The 23,792-nt window shown below is 31.0% G+C and overlaps 2 protein-coding genes across 4 annotated transcripts in view; one reads left to right on the forward strand and one right to left on the reverse strand.

Moving 5' to 3' along the window:
• LOC130456247 (THO complex subunit 2-like) overlaps window positions 1-12,795 on the reverse strand; it is a 76,914-nt gene extending 64,119 nt beyond the window's left edge. For all 3 annotated transcript variants that reach the window (XM_056809950.1, XM_056809951.1, XM_056809949.1), the window contains exons 1-5: window positions 12,711-12,795; window positions 9,853-9,911; window positions 6,753-6,844; window positions 2,232-2,283; window positions 1,437-1,507 (exon numbers count right to left, since the gene is read on the reverse strand). In XM_056809950.1, the coding sequence (XP_056665928.1) occupies window positions 1,437-1,507; window positions 2,232-2,283; window positions 6,753-6,844; window positions 9,853-9,911; window positions 12,711-12,775 (339 nt within the window). In that variant the 5' untranslated portion in view covers window positions 12,776-12,795. The remainder of the gene's footprint in view (window positions 1-1,436; window positions 1,508-2,231; window positions 2,284-6,752; window positions 6,845-9,852; window positions 9,912-12,710) is intronic.
• Window positions 12,796-19,992: 7,197 nt separating this feature from the next.
• On the forward strand, window positions 19,993-22,289 carry LOC130456249 (heat shock transcription factor, Y-linked-like). The gene is made up of 2 exons (XM_056809953.1): window positions 19,993-20,629; window positions 21,416-22,289. The coding sequence occupies exons 1-2, from the start codon at window positions 20,057-20,059 to the stop codon at window positions 22,187-22,189; spliced, it is 1,347 nt and encodes a 448-aa protein (XP_056665931.1). The 5' UTR covers window positions 19,993-20,056; the 3' UTR covers window positions 22,190-22,289.
• Window positions 22,290-23,792: the final 1,503 nt, after the last annotated feature.

Here is a 23,792-nt window from a genome sequence, read left to right on the forward strand (position 1 = left end):
TCACAAGAAATAATCTGTTCACAAGAAATAATCAGTAAGACAAATTTACTATAATTATAGTATTTTGTAACTGGAATTATAGTAGACAAAACAGGAACTGGCAAAGATCTGAAGAAGTTATGAAGCAGAGATAAGGAAAATAATGAGGAATAGGCAATAAAAATAGAAAACGTAGGGAGTTCTCTTATTAGAGAAAGAGCAATAAGTTAGGATTTTATAATCAAGTATATGAAGTGAAAGATCAGAAAAGTGATCAGTGGGAGGTCATATTATAAAGAATATAATATGTTCAAAGAGAGTATTTTATATTTAATCATGGAGCCAAAAATTGAGAAGAGTTCTAAATTTCAAGGTTTTGAATTTTCATTTAAGAAAATGAGACATAAAAAGTTTTAAGCAACACTTTTTTATTATAAATATAGCTAGAGGATCCTCTAATGGACTATGTCAATTACACATTCATAAAAAAAAAAACTGTGGTGTCAGTATTTATTTTACATAAATAGTTATAAAGCTTTCTTCATGTATTGGCTAATCTTCACTATGTACACCACAAAGTCTAGCTTTGGAAATAAGTTCTTTCTGACAGATGGAAGCACTACCACTTTCCTGAGGAATATCTCTTTGAACAAAGACAAAGGAAAATATCATCTAGTTTTTTATTAATTATAATCAACAAGAATTTCTATATGCTAGGTTATTTCCATTTGTTTCTTACAGTTCATATGTGCTTTACCATTTTCAGGCTCAAGAATTAACTGAATGACTTCCTGGTTAATTCTGTTCTTGAAGTGGGGAAAGGGCTTTCAAGAGGAAAATGTTACAGGCTAAACTCCAAACCCACTGTTTACAGAAAACTCAATGGTGATCTGGGCTAGAAAAATAACTCACAATAATGTGTCATGTCTCATAAACACTTCCTGATATTCTCAAAAGAATATCACCCCAATGAATAAAGGAATCTGTGCTTCTTCTATCTAGCCAACAAGTTCCATAACTTAAAAATGACCAGTTTTCTTCTCAAAATTCTTGACATTTATAATGTATTGTATACCACATTCTATTTGTGGTGACTTTTTGATTAGGAGACATTTCTCATTCTACTATCCTAATGACTCTTTTTTGTCTCCTATCAGTACCGTTTTTCTCTTCCAAAATCATCAGATTTCTCCAAATTCACCTGAGCTATCTTACACATTTAACTTTGTCCTCAAATATCACTTTTACAATTTTTATAACTTCCAATGTCTATTCTGAGTCCCAGATTAACATCTCAAACAAATCCTGATACCTGGACATCAGAAATGTAGACAGTTTTGAGTTTTAAAACGCCCTTCAAGAAGTCCCCTCTTCAATGGACACAGATAACCAAGAGAAGAACATTATAGTCAGGTTACTACTTCAAAAAAGGGTAAAGATTTAAAATTGACACTTACCAAACAAGCTAATACTAATTGTATGAAATGGTCTCTTTTACCTTTTTCTTCTAAACAACCTGTCTCAATATCTAAAGTGAGAAAAGTAAAGAAATAAGTTAGTGATATTTTAAGTAGCTTACTTTCTAAGAGGTGATTTGCAAACAGTAAAGACCTCTGTTGTCTCTGAATTTGTCCATTATAATGGAACCAATCGTTAAAATCATGAGAGCTTCAAAAGAAGATAATAGCATAGAAATCTAGAAATCTATGCCAGGATTTTCAATCATAACCATGCCACATGTAGAAATAAACTTGGAAAGTAATATGCAGAAATTGGGGACTGAAGTAGAATAAATAGTATATCTTCAAAATGAAAGTCACTTTAAAAAGTTAGAAAAAAAGTTCTAGGTTTTAAGGCTTAATTCGATGTACAAATGTATTCTATTTTGGGGGGCTTTAGGGGGAGGTTAGGAAAAAGTAGAAAGCAATAGAAAATTATTTTTCCTAATGGTAATGTATTTATATATACAGTTGTTTCTAGTTCACAAATGTAAAAAATAACCATCATGAACTGTGCAGAAATACAAGTCTAACTTTCATAGTACATTAAATTGTCTTCAGAAATAATGAGAATCTTAGTACCTCTGTGTAATCAATATCATACTATATTAATATTATATTTTTATCAATAAGGAATAATAATAAATACTTAATCATTTGAATAGCTACTTATATAATGGAGAAAATCTAACTGGGAAATGTATAAAATGAGCAAATAGTTTTCCTGAGAGTAGAAATATAATTTTATACTACCTAAAATGCAGAATACATCGGCTAGAATCGAGGGCACATCATCACGAAATTCCTGTTTTAAAGGATATATTATTTAAAATACTAGATTAAAATAAAATTGAATTATCATCAATTAGAATCTAATAAATTCATTTAAAAGCTGTAAATTAGGATAGAAAATAAATTCATCATAATTATAAGCTTTTGTATGGTACATCAAAACATTCAAACTCAAAAATCAAATAATTCTTTTACAATATTGTATTGATAACTTTCATTTCTGAATATTTCTCACCCCTTACTACCCTTGTAAAAGGCAATAAAAAAATGTAAAACCCATTAACTTTGATCCATATAATCCACAATAATTTATAATAATTAACTTCATATTTAGTGAAATTGCTATACCCTTTTATATTTTTTAATTTTTTTACTTAATTTGATTTAAAATTTTTATTGCTTTGATATTCTTTACCAATACATTCCTTCAGATTAATTTTATCTTTTTTTTTATAGTTCTGTAAAGTAGTTCTTTTACAACTAGGCAATGTCATTTCATTTTATTGACTCCATCTACACATGAAAATTAAAATTTTTCCTATTAGTTCGTTTGGAATTTGTAAAGAGAATGTATTTGACTTAAACTCAAATATAAAAAAGCAAGAGAAGTAACCACCCTAGAAAAAGCTATAAAGAGACAAGGAAGAATTATTCTGAAGGGCAATTTGAAACTATGCCCAAAGGGCACTAAAACACTGTCTGCCCTTTGATCCAGTCATAGCACTGCTGGATTTGTACCCCAAAAAGATAATAAGGAAAAAGACATGTACAAGAATATTCATAGCTGTGTCATTTGTGGTGGCAAAAAACTGGAAAATAAGGGATTGTCCTTCAATTGGGGAATGGCTGAACACATTGTGGTATGATGGGGAAGGAATACTATTGTGCTCAAAGGAATAAGAAACTGGAGGGATTCCATGGGAACTGGAATGATCTACAGGAATTGATACAGAGGGAAATAAGCAGAATAAGGAGAACATTGTACACAGAGACTGACACACTGTGGTACAATCGAATGTAATAGACTTCTCCATTAGTGGCAATGCAGTGTTCCTGAACAACTTGGAGGGATCTAGAGAAAAAAAAACACTATCCACATTCAGAGGAAAAACTGTGGGAGTATAAACATAGAAGAAAAACAGCTGCTTGAATACATGGGTTGAGGGGATGTGGCTGGGGATGTAGACTCTAAATGAACATCCTAATGCAAACATCAACAACAAGGAAATAGTTTCTGTAATACCCAATGAAATTGCGTGTCAGCTATGGGAAGGTTGGGGAGAGAGGAGGGTGAAAAATAATATGATTCTTGTAACCAAGAAATAATGTTCTAAATTGACTAAATAAATTAATTTTTTAAAGAGATAAGGAAGGAAATTACATCTTGATAAAAAGTAGAGAGAATAAAATAAAAGCAATATTAAACATATATATAGACTCCAAATTTTTAAAGGTGAAATTAAATGACCTAAAGGAAGAAATAGTAAAACTATACTAATGAGGATCCTCAACTTTCTCCTCTCAGGAATAAACAAATATAAACATGAAGAAGAAGGTAGATCAGTAAAATTCAAATTAATAGATTTCTAGAGAAAATTAACTGGCAATATACTAGGGCATAAATACCTCCACAATCAAAGGAAGAAACAAAAATAATGAATATATCCTTTTCATATCACAATGAAATAAAAATTACAATGAATAAGGGGCCATAGAAAGAACAAAAATTAACTATAGTTATTATAGTTATTAACTAAATAATGTAATTCTACAAAAGGGTTTAGTCAAAAAAATTTTAGAAACATTCAATAATTTCATTAATGAGAATGACAATGAGGAGATATATCAAAATTTATGGGATATAGAAAAAACAGTTCTTTGGAAAAAATTTTATATTGGATTTAAGAGGACATCATATCTGCCCACAAAACAGAACCAGCAAAAAAGAAGATATTAGAAAGCAGAATCTATACAGAACTGATTTCTGACAAGACACACTTGCAACATAAGATTCACTAAGATTTTAAATGAGGGCCTGGAGAAATATCTACTATTTTTCAAAATAAAACAAAAAATGGGGGCAGCTGGGTAGCTCAGTGTATTGAGAGCCAGGCCTGGAGACGGGAGGTCCTAGGTTCAAATCTGGCCTCAGACACTTCCTAGCTGTGTGACCCTGGGCAAATCACTTGACCCCCATTGCCTAGCCCTTACCACTCTTCTGCCTTGGAGCCAATACACAGTATTGACTCCAAAATGGAAGGTAAGGGTTTAAAAACAAAATAAAACAAAATAAAACAAAAAATGCAGACATACTCATCCAAAGCACTGTTCTTGAAATAGGGAATTATGTTAAGAAAATGGCTTAAAAATCTACATTTACAAAACTATCAATAATCATATGAAAAAATGTTCTAAATCCCTCCTGATTAGAGAAATGCACGTCATAACTCCTCTAAGATACTATCACATCATATCTATCAGATTGGCCAATATAACAGAAAAGGAATATAATAAATATTGGGAATGTGACAAAATTTGATGGAGTTGTAAACTGATCCAAAATTGTGCCCAAAAGTTAGGGTTTGTGTCCCAGAGATTTAAAAAAAAAAGTGGGAAAGGATCTGTTTGTACAAAAGTATTTATATCTTTTTGTGGAGGCAAAAAATCAGAAAGTATGGGAATGTCCCTCAATAGAGAATGGCTAAACAAGATTGTGGTATATGACAGTCATGGAAGGAATGATGAATTGAATGATTTCAGAAAGAACTGGAAAGATTACATGAAATGATACAGAGTGAAATAAGCAAAACCAATAGAACATTATATGCATTAATTGAAACGATGAAATGCAATAGATTTTGCTACTAAAAGCAATACAATGACCCAAGACAATTCTGAGGGACTTATGAAAAAGAATGCTATCCACATCTGGAGAAAAAACTGTGGATGTAGAAATGCAAAAGAAAACATAATTTACCACGTTTATTTGGAGTTTGGTTTTTTTAAGATTATTACAAAAAATGAAAATAGGGTTTGAGTGATAATATATGTGTAACTCAGTGGAATTACTTGTCAAGTCTGGGAAGAAGGAAGGAAGATATAATCATGGAAAGCTTATGTGTAAAGTTGTTCCTGGAATAAAGAAAACTTTTTAAAAAAATAAATAAAAATAACATTACCAAAAAAATTTATATTTGATTTTATTTTGAAAAGGTTCTTTGTGTGGGGTGGTTCAGTGGATTAAGAGTCAGATTTAGAAAAGGGAGGTCCTAGGTTCAAATCTGGCCTCAGATACTTCCTAACCTCCATAGCTGTATTGCTCTTATTGCTTTTTTGCCTTAGAACCAATATATAGTAGTGACTCTAAGAAGGTAAGAGTTTTAAAAAAAAATTTCCTCATGCACCAAAATATTAAGACAAATATCTGTAGCAGCAAGAATCATAAATAACATAAATGTCTACAAATTTATCGTCTGTGAACATAGATTAATATAATTACAATTTAAGGGGACTGGATTATCATTATTATAAAGAAGCATAAGAAGAACAAAGTGAAGTATAAGCAGGAAGAAAATAGGTTGATAAACTTCACCTGTTTTTTTTTTTAAACTAATGTATGAAATTATTATGATGGCCACACTTTTAAAAGTAGTAGTAGTAGTAGTAGTAGTAGTGTCTCAGTAACCAAAAATGACAATTGTCTTTGTGCGTTTTCATCTATGGTGTATAGATGAGTGTGCACACTTGTGCATGAAGGAGACTTAAGTGGAAAAGTCGATGCACAGAGACAGTCCCACTCTCGGCATTGGTACTACCACTATAATATTGAACTAATCTAATATTAGCTTACTTTTTCTTATTTTCATTTTTAATTTTTTAATATTTAATTGTCCCCAACTACATGTAAAAACAATTTGTAGCTTTTAAAAATTGCTAGAAACATTAGTGTATTATTTCAATTCTTACACCAACTTTCCCATATTCCCAATATTTATCATTTGCTTTTGTTATATTAGCCAGGTGGTACTCCAGCCTTATTTTATTATTTATTTATTTATTTATTATTTATTATTAACTTATTTTCCTAAAATAAGTGATTTAGAGCATTGACTACAGATGGCTTTGATTTCTTTGACTAAAAACTGCCTGTTCATTTATCAATTGAGGAATAATTTGTGTTCCTATAAATTTCATTCAAATCTCTATATATCTAAGAGGGTTCCTACTTATTGTTATAATGTGGTTTTCCACACGTAATCTTAAGATGTGCCTGTTATTCTATACATAATTCCCATATGATCAAAGAACATGAAGTTTAAGACATCTTGAGACACTAGAATGATTCTTAAATGTAAAATCAAGTTCCATTATGGTCACTTCATTAAGAAAATTTTTTCTACAAACTGTTTCTGAACACTAAAATTATTCTCTATCTTCCCTTCTGAGTAAGATGTAAGAAAAACAAATTAGCTAAATACTCACAATAATATCACTGAGAACATTAGCTGCTTGGTCATGCTTTAGATTTCCTTGCACGACATGACATGAGAGCTCATAGAAAGCCTGCTGAATATCTAAAAGGGGGAAAAATGGGCAGGTTAATCCCACAATATATAAGATTTTCTGTCCTACACTTCCATTAACTTATTTCTTATGATCATACTAAAACTCAAAACAAAAAAACACTGGTTTTAGAGTTTTTAAATATCTTCAAACTGCCTTTCACTGAACATACAGAAAAAACATTTAACAAATATTTAGGCTAGAAGAGGAACAGCTAAGAAATTAAAATACCATATCTCTTATTCATTTTCTTTCTCTTAAAACAGCAGTTTCCCATTTTTCTTTTTCCTTGTTCTATCTCTCTGATGCTCCACCATTGTCATAAAATTTCTCATTTTTCTCTTCTTTCAAGACAATGATTATTTTCAGAAAAAAAGTCATTCTTAGTGACCCAAGAGTATTACAACTATTTAGAATTCTCAACTAAGAAAGAACCCTAGCCTAACCCTAACCCTTGAGCATTAGATACCTACATTTTTGTAGTTCTTTAATCACACTGACCAATAGATATCAATTTTGTTGATAATTTCAAAATATACTTGATATTTGATCTTGTTGAATTCCAATTTAACTTTCTCTTCAAATACTGGAAGTTTCCTATCTTACTGTACTTTGGAAATTTGTTACCTCAGTAATTTTGTAAATGTATATTCAGGGGAACCAAACATAAAAGTAGAAGAGACTTTAATAATTACAGTCCAGGACTCCTAACAATTACTCCATAAAAATTTAGAAAATGAAACAAAACCAAGTCCTAACAAATTTCTTTTACAATGAAAAAAAAGTAAAGCGGGAAGAACAACAGAAAAAATAACTAGAGAGCAATTTCCCCAGTGAAAAATGATTTCAAATTATTAAATGCAATACTAGGAAGAAAATACAACAATATGCCAGGACTGCTGGACTGATTCAATAGGAAAATGATCAACATAATTGGCCAAATATCAATAACAGAAAAAACTAAAATCATGTGATTATAACAACAGATGCAGGGAAAGCTTCTGATAAAATATAGTAGAAACACAGTAATAAAAGGAGCTTTCCTTAAAATAAGTAGTATCTAACTAAAACTTTCAAAAAGCATCATCTTTAACAACTAAAAGCTCTTCCCAGTAAAGTCATGGATGAAGCAAAGATGTCCATTATCACCATTATTATTCAATGCTATACTATAGCAAAAGGAAAAGAAAAAAAAATTGAAGGAATTAAAATAAACAATAAAGAAAAAACTATCATTCTTTGCAGATGAGGATCACATATTCAAAGAATCCTAGATAATCAAATAAAAGTATTAAAAAATACAGATATAAATCATAATTTCTATAGATTATCAACAAAGTCCACCAGCATATTAGAGGAAAAAAGAGAAAAACCATTTAAAATAACTACAAACAACATAAAATACACTGAAGTCTATCTGGCAATACAAATCCAAGAGCAATATGAACACAATTAAAAAATACTTCTAACACAAATAAGATCCAATCTAAACAATTGGAAAAATAATTTCTCATGGATAGGTTCAGTCGAAAATAATAAAAATGAAAATGTTACCCACATTCATCAATTTATTCAGTGCCATACCAAACTACTAAAAAAAAGTATTTTATAGTTAGAAAAAATAACAAAATTTATCTGGGAAAAATCAAAGGTCAAAAATACCAAATGAATCAATGTAAGGGAAAATGTAAAGGAAGGTGAGCCTAGCCATGTAAGAATTCAAACTCTATTACAAAGTAATAAACATCAATACAGCAACAGTGGTAGATCAGCAGAATAGATTAGGTAGACCAACTATAGCAAATGACTACTATAGCAAATGACTACTTCTAAGTTAATGTTTGATAAATCCAAAGACCCCAACTTCTGGGGAAAAGTACTCACTACTTCACAAAAACTGCTGAAGAAACTGAAAACAGCCAAAATTCCCCTATACGGTCAAATTTGGCACATAATTTAGACAAGAGGGTGGTAACATAAGCAAATTGGGGGGTGGGGGGCAGAAAATTCCAAAGGAAAAAAATCAAAGCCTGTGAGAAATGGAGGGATATTCTACCCAAGAACAATCCTTAAAAAGCCTAACTGAATAAACAAAAACTGAATAAACAAAGGCAAAAGTTATAGCAGAGCAAGATGAAACTCTGGTCAAGCAAAGAAAACAATATAATGCCAACTAGTACACAGGCCAAGTACAAGATCATTAATTATACATGAAAGAAGATCCTAGCCATAAGGGTACAATCAGAAGCATGGAAGCAACCCCAAAAACAGACTGTTTAAAAATAACCCCAAAAATATACATACACATACACATATATGGACCCTCTTTTGGTAAAATACATAACAAAAGGGATGAAAGGCAACAAACTGATTTCAATATTTACAGACAATTTATATAAAATATTGATAGGCACAACCATAGTCTAAATAATTTAAAAGTCAGCTATAAAAAATATATTTAAAAACTTGTAATAGTAGGAGACATCAACTTATTGGTTAAAGAACTAAATATATTTATAATTAAATTTAACTCATAACTAAAACTAATTTAACTATAATTAAATTGTAACTAATTATAAAAAAAGAAAAATGCAAAAAAAAGTCAAGTTAAATATTTAATACACCGTGCAATTACTGCATGAAATGTCTATATTTCTAAGTTGTACATGTTAACCTTTACAAAAACTTACCAAGAATTTTAAGAATATAAAACTATAAAATGCAGAAAAGCAAAAGCATCAAACACATCTTCAGTGCACAATGCAATAAAGATATTGCAACTGAAGAATGTTGTAGATGAAATGTCTGTAATGTTAAGCATATAAATACTTTTTCTTTCTCTCCTTAAATTGAATGGTGCTAATACTGGAAATCTAGAAAAATCCATCCTGGTAAAAATGTGGAACTCAAAAAGTTACTTAACTATGCATACTTGTTGACTTACACATATTATTAAACCTATATTCCCAAAGATTGAAGTAAAAAAGGTATATAAAAATATTATTACTAAACAACCTACCTCTAAAAGTCATATTTTCATGGCCTTTATTTTCACTAAGTACACGGCATAACTTCAGACTAAAATGAAACAAAATTTGTATCAGTTATTAAAAAGGAAAATATCTTAGGCTCTGAACTTGACAAGTTAATTTTTAAGATTATTTTTAAGTTTAAAAGATTAAAATGTTAGAGGTTTCCAAATATTTTATTAAAATAATTTTTGTATTTATATGGTATAATTTTCCTCTCCCTAAAAAAGCCTTCCATTATCACAAATAAACACTATATATTGAAACAAACTAAATCCTCACATTGAATTTTATACATCAAAATATACTTCTATTTCTAAATCTACTAATTCTACTTATGAGGAAGGGAAGAAATTACATTTTAAAAAATCAATAAAAAGCATTTATTTATTGTGCACTACCTAAAGAGCATGCCAGGCCTACAGTCTGGAAAAACCTGAGTTCAAATTTGACCTCAGACACTCCAGCTATACTAGTGCCCTCCTTTCCAAACTATGTTGTATTTCAATTATTCATTTTTATTTTTATTACTTATTTATTGTTTTTATTATTTTAGTTTTATTACTTATTAATTTTACATTTTCATTTCTCATATATATAAGTATCACTAACATTAAAATGTAGGATCTTTGTAGTTTTCATTTAGTATTAACTTAATATTCCTAATGCTTGCACAGGACCTTACAAATCAAACACTAAATGAATACTTGATTGAATTACTGTTGTTCCACAAAGAGGAATACTGGAACACTTCAACTGGATAATCCCATTTCAATCTTGAACCTACACTGTGTCAAGTAGTTTTTGTATGCATCTATCTTTCTGTCATTTCTTATCTGATATTTACATTGAAAAGGATTTTTTCCCCATAGTAATATTTTCAAAGAATCTTAAAAGATTTTGATGTGTAGGATACACCTTGTCTTTGTATTTCATCTCAAATCAAGCAAACAACTATCAGGTATATATTAAGGACCTGAAGCTATGTGTTAGATAACTAGATAGTGGCACAGGGCACAGAGTGCTGGGTGGGGTCAGAATGACAATTTTTCTGAGTTCAAATCTGGCTTCAAGCATTTACAAGTTGTGTGATCCTAAGCATGTCCCTTCACTTTTGTCTAAGTTTCCTCCTCTGTTAAATGAGTTGCAGAAGGGGTTGGCAAGTTATTCCAGTATTTTGGTCAAGAAAATCCCAAATGGGATGACAAAAAGACACAATTGCAACAAACACTATCATAAGTGTTTGGGATTAATAATAAAAGCTATTATTTATATAGTATTTAATATGTGGCAAACACTGTTAATTCCCTTACAATTAATTTCTCATTTGGTAAGACATAAACAACTTTATAAACAAGATATAAATTAACTGAGGTAGCCAGCTGACTGACTTATTATGGGTGATATAGCCAGATACTAAATGAGTTTAGATTTAAATTTAAATTAATGTCTTCTTGATTCTCCATTTTTAATATGCTTTTTCCTTTCAAACTGCACATAAAGTAACTCAGACTCTTCCTCTTGGGTTTCCATACTGAGTTAAGTATTAAATAAAAATTTCTTAAAGTTGGTTTTAAATAGATATAAAAGGAAAGAAAACAAAGTGAAAAAATGCATTACACATGAGTAAATACAGTGATATGATCCAACATACACATATGGCTTTAGATTTTCTTTTAAATTTGAACTGTAGTTCATGTTATTCGATTTAATCTAGCTTAATCAAATCATACAAGACTATTACTTCTTTAAGAATTAGATACTTTTATTGTTAGCAAATCAAAATAATTTAATTAAAAGTTATAAAAAGTATATTAAAATTAATTTTATCCAGTAGTACTGACTCATTTTTTCTAATCTAGAGAAAATTCTTTCTTACAGTGGAATATCCTTCTTATAAGTACACAATATTAAATTGTCGAGGGAAATCCTTTCACTTTTTTTAAGTAGCGAAGAATAATTATGAACTAGACAACAAAATTGTGAAGGAATTTTGGGGGAGTATATATTCATCTTTTTACTTTTAAGTCAATTTTTAAGTCTTTTTAGTTTTAAATCACTAGATAGTAAATGTAATTGATTTTTGATACGTGTTTTGTAAGTTAAATTTTTTGGTATATTTTAAATTTTAGTTTTTTTAATGTTGCTGCAATGATTAAAGATTCGGTAATCAAAATACTAATTATAAAGTGAAGTGTTCGCATAGTTTTAGTTTTATGTTAGATTTAACATTTTTTACTTTAATTTAGAGCTGGAATATATTTGAAAAGGTGTTACTGTAATTTTAGCAGGATACTATAAAGTGAAGTGTTTTTTGTTTTTTTTTAATGAGAAATGTCTTAATATGCTTGGTAATTTCCTGAAAAGGTTGTTTTGAATTATTAAGGCTTTGTTTTTACAAAAAATTTCGTATTATATGGTTTGACGAAAAATTATGTTAATGTCTACTATTTGTGTTTAAATTAATTTTAAATGTCTAGCTTAACGTCGTTTTAGCTATTCAAGTTTAAATGGCATTCCATTCCTTTTGATAAAACGCTTTTTTAAAATATTTGAACTTACTTTCTACAAAATGTTTTTCTTTTTCCGTCACATAACAATAATATAGGCAAACCTTATACAAGATTTTTGTAAAGGGAGGCAGTTTTTCTAGAATAAGAATTTCGATAAAATGATCAGTTTTTTAAATATTATCGAGTTCGCCTCTAACCCAAAAAGGCGGCCATTAATAACGTACTACGGGCCCAAAAATTATCATTTTAAAACGTTTCCCAAACCCTCCCTTTCATACATAAAGCTATTTTGGTTTCGTTTTTATGAAACCCCCACCCATTCCTCACTCACTCACAATTCGTTTTTCCCCGATTTTTCCCAGTTCGTTATCCACTCCGACGGGACCATCGCCGCAGCCATTTTCCTTTTGGATTCCGGAACTCTACATTTGCGCCGGATGTTAATACCTGAAAGGTCAAACATACACAGTATTCTGGGAACTTGTAGTACTTCCTTCCACAACTAAAAAAAAGTACAAAGCCTCACTTTCATGTACAACATTTTGCTCGCCCAAGTAAAACTTACTGTTTGCCTACCAATTAACCTCATATATCCCTAAATTTCTAGTGCAGTATTTTTCTTGATATTTATGCTGAAAAATAGAAATATTTCTCTTAGTTGTAGCAATATTCATTAGGATATTTAGGTATCCAAAAGAAGAAAAGTCGGTATTCTCTTGTGTAATTGGACACAGTAGTATCTGGTCACAGCTCACAAAAACCAATTACAGTTGCCTAAAAATATATATTCTTCTTTCAAAATACACACGTATTCAGAAAGAGATAAGGTATGCCCTTAATACAAAATAAGAAAACTATTTACATGATGAACCTATACCAATGTCGGTAATTATTTAGCATAAACCCCAAGAACTCGGTTGTTGGCATTGCAAACAAGTAACCACACAATATAGATTTTGACCTTTACGGGTTTATGTTAAACTTAACTTGATAAATGAGCATCAAGTTTTTGACATTTCTGTTCTATTTACGTGGAAAATAATAATCAAAAGAAAGAATAATTTATTTTAAGCCACAATTAATTCATTGTTTTCTATTAGCTTAATAAAAGAGTTTAAGAATGCTCAAAAAGAAAGGAACTTTTTTTTATTAAAAAGTGGAATTAAATCTTTTTAAAATCACCCTTTTCAGATTCTTTTGTACAGTCAAGAGACCTGGTGACTTAAAAATAATAATAATAACCGCTATTTTTTCCTCTTCTTATGCTTTTCTTTCACTTTGATTTCCTTGGAACTATCTCTTCTCTGGATGGTTCTCTTTCTACAATCAATTTTGAATCCAGGTTGATCCTACCCATCTTACATTTTTTCATCTTTAAAAGGCTTTTATTCCTTTTTCAACTGTTCTTTGTCATTCCTAGTATTTGTTTTTTGTCTTCCTTACTTTTTTATATTTTTTGTCCAATCATCTTTTGACTTTTTTTTCACTCTTTACCATGCAGTTTAGCCTCAGCAAAAATAGGTGGCATTTTTTTTCTTTTTCTCTTTCTCCTTACCAGTTTTTTTCTTTCTTATTTTGTTTGATAAATTTGCAGCCCTCTTGACTTTCTTGTCTGTCAATCAAAACAAAAAAAAAACATTTATTTAACATTTACTTTGAGCCAGGCATTGTGTTAAGAGCGGAAATATAAAGAAAAGCAAAATACAATCCATGTGCCCAAGTGCTCACAACAAGCAAATAAACGTATTTTATATATATATATGTATATATATATATATGGTAAATACAAATAATTAATGAGAGAAGACATTGGAATCAAGGACTAATAGAGGCTTCTTGTAGAAAGTGGAACTTAGGTGGGGTTTGAAAGTAGCTAGGGAAGCTAGAAGATAAGAAATGCAAAGGGAGAATATCATAAGACTCAGAGACAGCCAGAAAAAAATGTAAAATATTTGATTTCAAACAAATCTGAAAAGACTATATGAACTGATACAAAATTAAGTGAGCAGAACCAAAAGAACATTAATGGTACACTGATAATAATGTTCTTTGATGAACAACTGCTGAAATGAGGATGCTCATTTTATTTTGTTTCTTTTTCTTTGTTTTAATTGGAGATCTTTTCCACAAAATGACTAATTTTTTAAAAAGTTTTATGTAATTAAAGATGTAACATCTAAATCAGATTGTTTACTATTTCAGAGAAGATAAAACATGGAGGGCCTGAAAAAGAAGGCTCAGAAGAAGGTAGAGAATTTGGAATTCAAAACTTTTTTTTTTTAATGTTTTATTAACTGGGGAAAAGAAAAAGCCTGTTTGTCTTGTCCCCTCCCACCTTTTTTTTAATCATCTATGACATAAGAGAAGAAAATCCTTTGGAGCCCAGCCAAGAAAGCAGAATTTAGACTTAGGGAAATTGCTTTTGGTTAAATTAATTTAATGTTAATAATTCTAATGAAGGCCAAAAGAGGTGTATCCAGATGAAAGGTGACCTGAGGCCCATAGTTTCCTAAGAAGAAAGGATATTAATGCTGACATTTCAGAGTAGTAAATTGTACTAATCACATGGGTTATCCTAATTTTATGCCTTTGATAAGTTTATGTTTGTCCTTCCTTGTGGACACAGTATGGTTTGATGAGGGTATATGCCAAATTTATAGATGAGCTATTATATTAAGGGTTATCTTTGCTTTGCTTTTTAAAACACACACAAAATTTGAAAATTGCTTTTACATATAATAATTTTTAAAAAAAATTTTAAGCTGTAATATCTCACTGTTCCTCTCAGGGAGAAGGTGAAAGTCCTGAGAAAGGGTTGTGACTACAGTTCCTCAATGGAAAACTATTATTGACTTGCCAGAAACTCTTTTATTCAAGACTCTTCATCCTCTTTTTGTGTCCACTTGCCAGCCAGCTCTTACCTGTGGCTCAAATCAACTGTATACATGCACAGCACCCATACACTGATGAACCATCTTGGAAGAGAACTAAACCTTGTTGAGGGTAACTGATAATCCTCAAATTCTTAAGTGAGGCATGTGGAGACTTCTCCCAATCTGAATGTGTGAATGAGAATGGAAATGAAGGCAACACAGCTGTTGTGAAAGGCTTAGGGCATGGTCAAGCATCAAAGACATCAATGTCATCATTGCATTTTGAGCTCACACAGTTGTACTAGCTGACAACTTTATAAAACTTTGCTTCACTTAAGTCCAATTTATGTACAAGTCAAAAGAGGCCTTGGTCATGACATTTTATTATTTTACAATTATTACAAATAAAAGTACAATTGTTTTACAATTACTATCTCAAATCCTAGGGAACCAGCAAGTGGTGAAATAGCCAAAGCTGATACCAATATGTGTCAAAAGCAGGCCTTGAAATAAAATCTTCTTGGCTCTTGCTTTATTGATATAAGCTATATGACTCTTGATTTATTCTTTCAAGTGAGGAATCAAAAGCTCTATGGAGTTCCATAGAGTTTTCTCCCTATTTTTTCCTTCCCCTACATTAAACACCATTGGTGAAGGAGAATAAAATTCTAATACATAAAGGTCTTAGTAAGAGAAGGCATTTTTTATTAACATACCTATGCATTTTCAACCTTAAAAAAAATGTAGGAAGTCACATAGAGATGCCCTGGGGCTTCCATTTGTTAGATTTAAAGTAATATTTACACATTCTTATTTTACATAAAATTTATTAATAATCACTTGAGATAGAAAAGGTAGATAAGCATAGATTTAAAGTCTCTTCCTTACTCTAAGTTTGACCATACTGCAGTAATCTCTGTCTGTCCCTCAGCTACCTCCTAAAGCAAGAAGTGAGTGCCTAAAGACCTCTCTGGGGCTACACCTTTTTATTTACATTTGCAGATGCAGGGGATGCAGCCCTGGCATATGGCAATCTAGGAGGGGAAGATATGAAATTCCTTCTACACACTTTGAACAAATAGAAAGGGGAATGATTACTCTTTTAGAAAGGAGAAGGCAATAGCCAGGTTTCTTAAGTTCACAAAAGCTTGGAAAAGATAGTTCTTTAGGTTTAACTTATAATCCTTAAGCAAAGAATATTTGCTGGTGTTGACTTGGAAAAAACACAGAACTATTAAAAAGTCAGAAAAATCATTCTTTAATCAAGGAAAAGGGGTTCAATGTGATAGTAATCCTCTACACAGAGCTGCACACTAACAACTACACAAGAGTCCGAGGATTGAATTCTAGATGCTCTGGACACTGTCCCCTGGGAGAGTCAACCATGCTAGATTGACAACTCCATGGAGTCATTAAAGTGGGCTACAATAGTAATAAAGGACAATGAAGAGTTCCAGATAGGAATAACAATGGGGGGCTGATGCTTTACAATGGACATACTAATATCTGATGGGAGTAGCTATTCCCACCCAAACTACCTTAAGGTCTATTATTAGTCTGAAATCAGTGAAGTAGGACTTTCCCTCAGGGGAAGGTCATATGCTTAAGCATAAGGTAAGAGAAAAAATAAACTACAACTCTTATTAAGGATTTGGATAAGGCTTCTTGAAAACAAATTTATGTCAGAGTGCCAGAGAAATACTTCTTTGGCATATTGTAGCTTCATATTCTTTTAACCTATACAAGTTGGTAGAGACAAATTCATAATCCCATGCTTCTTTCAATGTCATTAAAAATGGAATAAATTTAGTTGAGTCATAATCTCATAGATCCCCTAAGAAAATAAACCCAGTAAAACAGACTTTTTAAGTAAACTAAGTCAAATTACAAATTCAACTACATTTAGAAGATTCACAATGGATTTAATGAAGGGTGAAATTTACATGCCTAAGTAAAACAGCAGAGGAATCCTTCCACAAATAACCAAATCACCTTAAGAATCTCAAGTTTTTCTTTGGCTTCTCTTCTGAGGAATGTAAAAAAAAAGCTTCTCTTAATTTCATCATTCCATTAAAAAGGTTTTTATGAAACTAATATTAACAATAAACAGTCCACTAATCTATGAGAAACAGTATAATAAAGTGAAATGAAAGGAAATGTTTTTCTATAAAATATTTTAATCAATTAACAAAATGTACATAGCATAAATGCTATTTACAATGTACAAGTACTCTGCAAAGTATTTACAATTATTATTTCATTTGATTCTTACAACTTATCTGGGAAATCTGTGATAATATCCCCATTTTATAGATCAAGAAACTGAGGCAGACAGAGATTAATTAACTTGTATAGAGTTACACAGTTTAGTAAGTAGATAAGGTAAGATTTGAAGGCAGGTCTTCCTAACTCCGAGTCCAGTATTCTAAGGCACTCTTCAGTTTTCTTCCTCTTACCTTCTTTTCTACTCTCCCTTCTAACTCTTCTTTCTTTCCTTCCTTTTCTCTTTTTGTTCTTCCCTTCATTTTCTTGTTTCCTCTTTCAACACTATGTTAGTAAATGGTTAGTGACTGATTCTTAAAAAAAACCAAATGTACCCAGGACACAGATTTTAAGTTTAAACTTAAATTATTCATATTTTATTCAATTTAGAGGACATAATCAACAAAGCACTCAGTTGCAGGGTTTTCTCCTTTCTGCTGTATAAATGTTCACACTGAAAATTTAACAATTTCAGTAAACTTCAATAAACAGTTGAAAACCATTAAAATCATCAGAACAGCAGAGAGAAGTGATCAAAAGGTCATAAAAAAGAAATTAATCCAAATAATTAGAAGAGAGAAAGAAGGAAAGATGGAACACTAATCCACAGATTATTTCCCAACAGTAAATTAGGAGGAGCAGGGCTTAGTAGATAAGAGAGCTAGATCCTGAGTAAGGTTCAAAATTTATTTCAGACACTTCCTACTTTCTTGGGCAAGTCATTTAATCCCCATTTCCCAATCTTTATATCCAAGCTACCACAATTTTAAGATAGAACATAAGGATTAAAAAAAAAGTTAGGAGAGCCAAAACTAGGTAAAAGTTTACCAAATCATTAAACTCCTTTCTAAAAAAACTCATGAAAAGTTTGTAGGAAAACCTTACAGATAAGATAAAGATTAAAAAGATTTGTATTTAGTTAGATACATGAAGAATTTTAACATTTTCACAGGCTCTGAACTTCTTAATTATATTAAATTAAACAAATTCCTAGTTCAGTAAAATCTTGCATCCTTAATAATATATATGACACAAAATGATGCATAGGAAAAATCATTTAATTAGGTCAACCAATAAATGAAATTAACTCTCTTAGGAATCAAAAACGTGAAGGGAGTATATCAGGCAAGTGAATATAAATCTAAGTCTGTCTACCCAACAACATTTTACTGGGTTCTTCCCCACAAGAGAAAAGTAATTCTGATTTGTGGACAATAAGTAGTTGTTTGATTACTTCATTATGGAGGAAGGCAGAAATGTCATTTGAAGAAAAAGGCCTGATGTTCCAACCACCTCTTGAAAACTGGGAAGGGAAGACCTCTCTGATTCAGGCTACTTCAGGCTTAGTTTCTCCTTGTGAACAAGGACATATGAGTCGTATTTGATAACCAGAACTAGCTCAAATTGGCTTCTGTCAGAAAAAAATTACCTTATAGTGCATTATCATTATTAGTAGTAGTCTCTAGGTAACTGAGAATGACTATTGTCTTGTATGTTTTATTAATCAGTAAGCAATTATAGCTTATTATTCAGTTTGCCATCCTATTGATAAATTTCATATACAAATACATAATGTGAGTGGATTGAGCTATCCATTTAATCTCTAAGGGATACACTTTGATTATTCTATGACATATCAGAAAGAAGGGGGTTTCTAAATGATTCAACCTTGCTTCAAGGTAATATTTTTTTCACAGAATCTTTACTTTCATTTCCACTGATAAAAGTATATTGGTTTTTAATGATGACAAGGATTTGAAGGGAAAAACGTTCTTTTGCAAATTTTCATTAATTGTAGTTATAGAAGAGACTGGAACTTAACACTCATTAGTTGACTAGTTTCATTTATACATGTGTTATTTTTCCTGGAGGAAGACTGATGGCTATTAGGGTTAGAACTAGTATTGCGTATGTGAGGAATCCTCCATTTCCAGGATTCTTCTCAAACAGAGGTAACCTACCTATCCCTGGAAATTGGTTGGTAGTTCATAGTGGTGCTAGAGAGTAGGGATGATAATCCCCTTACCAAAGTCTTCTATAATGGTTTTAGGATGAACATTATGCCAAACTGGCAGCCTTCTTCCACTCAAACAAAAGAAACATAATTAAGGAGAGAAAGCTTGTAGGAATAAAACATTCAAAGAGGTTATAAATAGGTTGGGTTTTTTTTTCCTTTTATAGCAAGAAAGAGATTATTCCTCATGTATTTGGGATATTCTTTGGTTGAGCAAAATAATTAAGATACTAATAGGGGCTTTAGATTTCCAATTGTCTTTTAATGTTTAATTTTTCATTATATATGCATTATAGTTTATGTTGAAATAAAGCAAAACTTCTAGTATGATAATTTTCTATATGATAGTTATTTGGACTAGTTATTGTTATATCATTTGCTAGGAAACCAGAGTCATCTTGTGATGTCATAACTATGTAACTAGAGCACCATTATGTTCTAGAACTGTTTTATTCAAGTTCACTGTAAGGGGCAGTTGAATCTGCTTGATGCTAAGTGGCAGGTGGTTAAATATGAACACTGATTACTTATAATGGCTGAGAAAAGTAATCAGAAAAAGACAGAAGGATCTGAAATGGCACTTTCTTTATCAGAAACTCAAGATCTCTCTCCTCAAGACAGAACTATTGGCTCAGAAATGTGCATTAGTTCAATCCTTTCTTCGGCTACTCCAGTTTGTGAGCAGACGTCATCTGGTGACTCAGATTTGAGGTCTCTGATTGAAGAAAATGCTTTTCAGGCTTTAACTGAGAGACCTTTAATAAAAAGACCTCGCTTTACATTGTGTGATGTCGGCTCAGTAGAAGACAATGATTTTCTCTCTCTCACCTTCCCGAAAAAACTTTGGAAAATAGTTGAAAGTGAACAATTTAAGTCAATTTGGTGGGATAGTGATGGGACTTGTGTAGTGATTGATGAAGAACTCTTTAAAAAAGAAGTTTTAGAAAGAAAAGGTCCCTTCAGAATATTCGAAACAGATTGTATGAAAAGCTTCATTCGACAGCTTAATCTTTATGGCTTTAGTAAAATGAGACAGGATTTTCAAAGATCTGCTTCCCTTGCTGATTTTTTGGCAGAAGAAAAAGAAGTATCTGTTTTAAGCAAGGTAACTAAAAATAACTTTTTAAATTTTAATTCATTATATGAGTGTAAATGTTAATGTTTTTAATTATTTAACTATCAAGTAAAATTTTCTAAGATATTTTATTGTTAAAACTCTTTTCAGATGTTATGTTTACTGTAAATGTATAATTATTATAATATTATTTACTATTTTAATACTTTGTTTTTGATTGAGGAAAAAGAATGTTGTGTTTTTAAACCCTAATTTTCTGTCTTAGAATTAATATCAAGTATTGGGTCCAAGGCAAAAAAAGTGGTAAGGTCTAGACAATGGCAGTTAAGTGACTTGCCCAGAATCACCCAGCTAGGTAGGATATGTCTTAGGTCAGATTCTGAACCCAGGACCTGTCTCTAGACCTGGCTCTCAATCCACTGAGTCACCCAGCTGCCCCAAGAACTAATGTTTTCATATAAACTAGCCCATTGACTAAAAAAGAATAATTATTAGGTACAAGTTAATTTGTTATAATGTTGTATATTTCATAACTTGTATGTTATTTTAAAGTATTTTAAATATATTTAATGATTGATCTGTTGATATATGGCATTTTTCTTATTTAAAAATTCTAAAAATATATTAGTAACTCAAAAATTTATATCAGGTTAAACCCTAATCTTAAATAAACTTTTTAAAAAATTATTCTTAATATTTTGAAAAGCTTTATTCTTGAAATTTTGTCAAAAACACTAGCAGTAAGATTTTTTACTATAAATCATATCATTATTTGCTTTGTCAATATGGAAATAACTTTTTTTTCTTTCTTTTTAGTTACAGTTCTACCATAATCCTAATTTTAAAAGAGGCTATCCTCACCTTCTTGTAAGGATGAAGAGAAGGGTGGGTATTAAAAATGCATCTCCAGTTCCTTTCTCATTAGATCAAGATTTCGGTAAGAGTTGCCTCAAAGTAGAGGGAAATCTAGATAATCAAAAATCTGACTTAGTTCCTGAATCTAGTGGGAAGAATGTATTTTCTACTTCTACAAATTCAAATGTGCAAAAATCTATACTGAGGAAGCTTGCCACTAGTAAGAAACTTACTGGCACAACTACTCGAATCAGAAGTGGTTTTTCTACCCCACCAGCAACTTCTGTGAGACCATCAGAACATATTGTTGCAGATCAGAATGCTAGGCTGAATCAGTTGACTCCTTTTCACCTCCCTCAACATAGTACCCATACTCAAGTGAATACTCGGGACATAGATTCCAGTACAGCTACATCTGCTACATCTCTCTATAGGGTTATTCCTCCTGTTCAGAATAGTCCATTTGGGCCAATGATGGGACTTCCTACTTTTCCAACAATGTACCCAGATTTACCAGCAATGCAGGCTCACTTAGCTAGCCTGCTGCCATTTTGTAACCCATGGTTTTCAATGCCTATGATAGCTGCTGCATCAGCTATCTCAATGTCTAGAGCTTCACATCATAACCGAACCCCTTCATATCATCATTGCCCTAACTGCAATTGTTCTTCAAGCAATGTTCCATCTGCTAAAGGGGCTCCTAAGGGTAATGATTATGCAGGATACCAAAGATAAAAAAAAAGCAAGTCTTTTTTTTTCCCCAAAAAAATGCTGATTGCTGAAAAATTATGTAATCCTGCGACTATTTTATGACGAATAAAGTTAATTGTTCGTTTTTGTTTTTTTTCTTTTTAGTAATGCAAAATGTCTAGATTACTTTTAATTATGTAAATTTAAAATTTAACAGGATGAAGAGGTTTTTTACAAATGATTGATTATTTAAAGTTGTATCATTTCAGTAAGTTTATTTCATCTCCAATTGTTTTACTAGGATATTTTGGTTATACATTATTTTTTAGGAGTAAGCAAGTAAATCAAAACCTATTAATTTCTGAAATGTCATGGTTGCCTTGTGATTTAATAGAAATTAAATTATTTACATTGGGTTTCTTAAATAAGAGAAAACTAAAATATTTTAAGAAACTGTTAAAATTTATTTTCAAAATTTTGAGGATGAATAGAAAGTGTGAATCTTTTTTTTTTAAAGAAATGAGGACAATATTTTTCCCCAAGAGGTAGTTTTAGTCTTTAAAAAGGGGAAGCCAAAGTTGATGTATTGCTTGGAATTGGGAGTTCTGATACTTTAAAGTTACTAGAATGGATTTTTTGGGAGAGGGAAGATTAAGGGAGGATTATTTAGTTGGACTGAAACTAGGTATGATATTTACAGAAAGTAAGTTAGAGACTTAACTTAAAAATATTTTAAATAATTAAATATATGTACATATAGAGTATTTTAATATAAATGCAAGCTATGATATTCAGAAGTCCAGTAGGGACAGGAAGTGGCAGGGCCAAGCACCAAACTAGAACTTTGTTTAAATCAATTTTTCTCATTCTCAGAGGAATTTTTTTCAGTTTAGAATGGGGGAGAGAAAGAGGAACACAGAACTCTAACCCTAACCTTTTTGTCACACCCATATTAAGGGGCTAAGAGTGGGGGAAAGTGCTCAACTTTTTTATTTCTAATCAAGCTAGCTCTGCAATCACTAATCAGATCCCTTTCAAATCTATCAAGAAGTCAGTACCACTGTCAAGCAGTTTAGGGATCAACACCATGCTAATAATTTTTTTCCAAAAAGATTTAACCCCATTTCCTATTAATATTACCTTCTGTAATTGCCATTTAAAGAATGCTTTTGAAATAAACTCAAATGGAGAGGATGTATAAATGTAACTGAATCACAAACAAAACCAAAGTATCCTAATAAATATATATTTATATGTATATATATATATTTATATGTATAGTTAATGGCCAGTTGAAAATATCACAAAAGACTGCCCTCAGATATAGGTCTTATGTTGGCTCTCCTCTGGCAAGCTAAAACAGTTCAAAGACTGTATAATTCTCAAATCACAATAGGTTGCAACAATAAAGTAATCACAATAGATTGCAACAATAAAGATGAATTAGCAAATCTGTGCAGGTTGGTTTTTTGTTGTTGTTGTTGTTTTTTAGCTTTGCTTTTATCACCATTTCAATTTTCTAGTTTCAAGGGCAAAGTCATTTCCAATAGAAACAATGCACTTACATTTGAACAAAAAAAAGAAAAATTTAAAGATTAAGAGAAAATGAGCAATAAATCGGTAAACATTAAAACACATATGTAAATAG

Source organism: Monodelphis domestica, assembly GCF_027887165.1.
Source record: "Monodelphis domestica isolate mMonDom1 chromosome Y unlocalized genomic scaffold, mMonDom1.pri SUPER_Y_unloc_3, whole genome shotgun sequence".
Taxonomy (NCBI): domain Eukaryota; kingdom Metazoa; phylum Chordata; class Mammalia; order Didelphimorphia; family Didelphidae; genus Monodelphis; species Monodelphis domestica.

Bases quoted from the DNA above. Each gene is read 5' to 3' on its own strand.
- LOC130456249 (XM_056809953.1), top strand. From the start codon at position 20,057: ATGGCTGAGAAAAGTAATCAGAAAAAGACAGAAGGATCTGAAATGGCA. The intron at 20,630-21,415 runs GTAACTAAAAAT...CTTTCTTTTTAG, and splicing joins AAGTATCTGTTTTAAGCAAG to TTACAGTTCTACCATAATCC.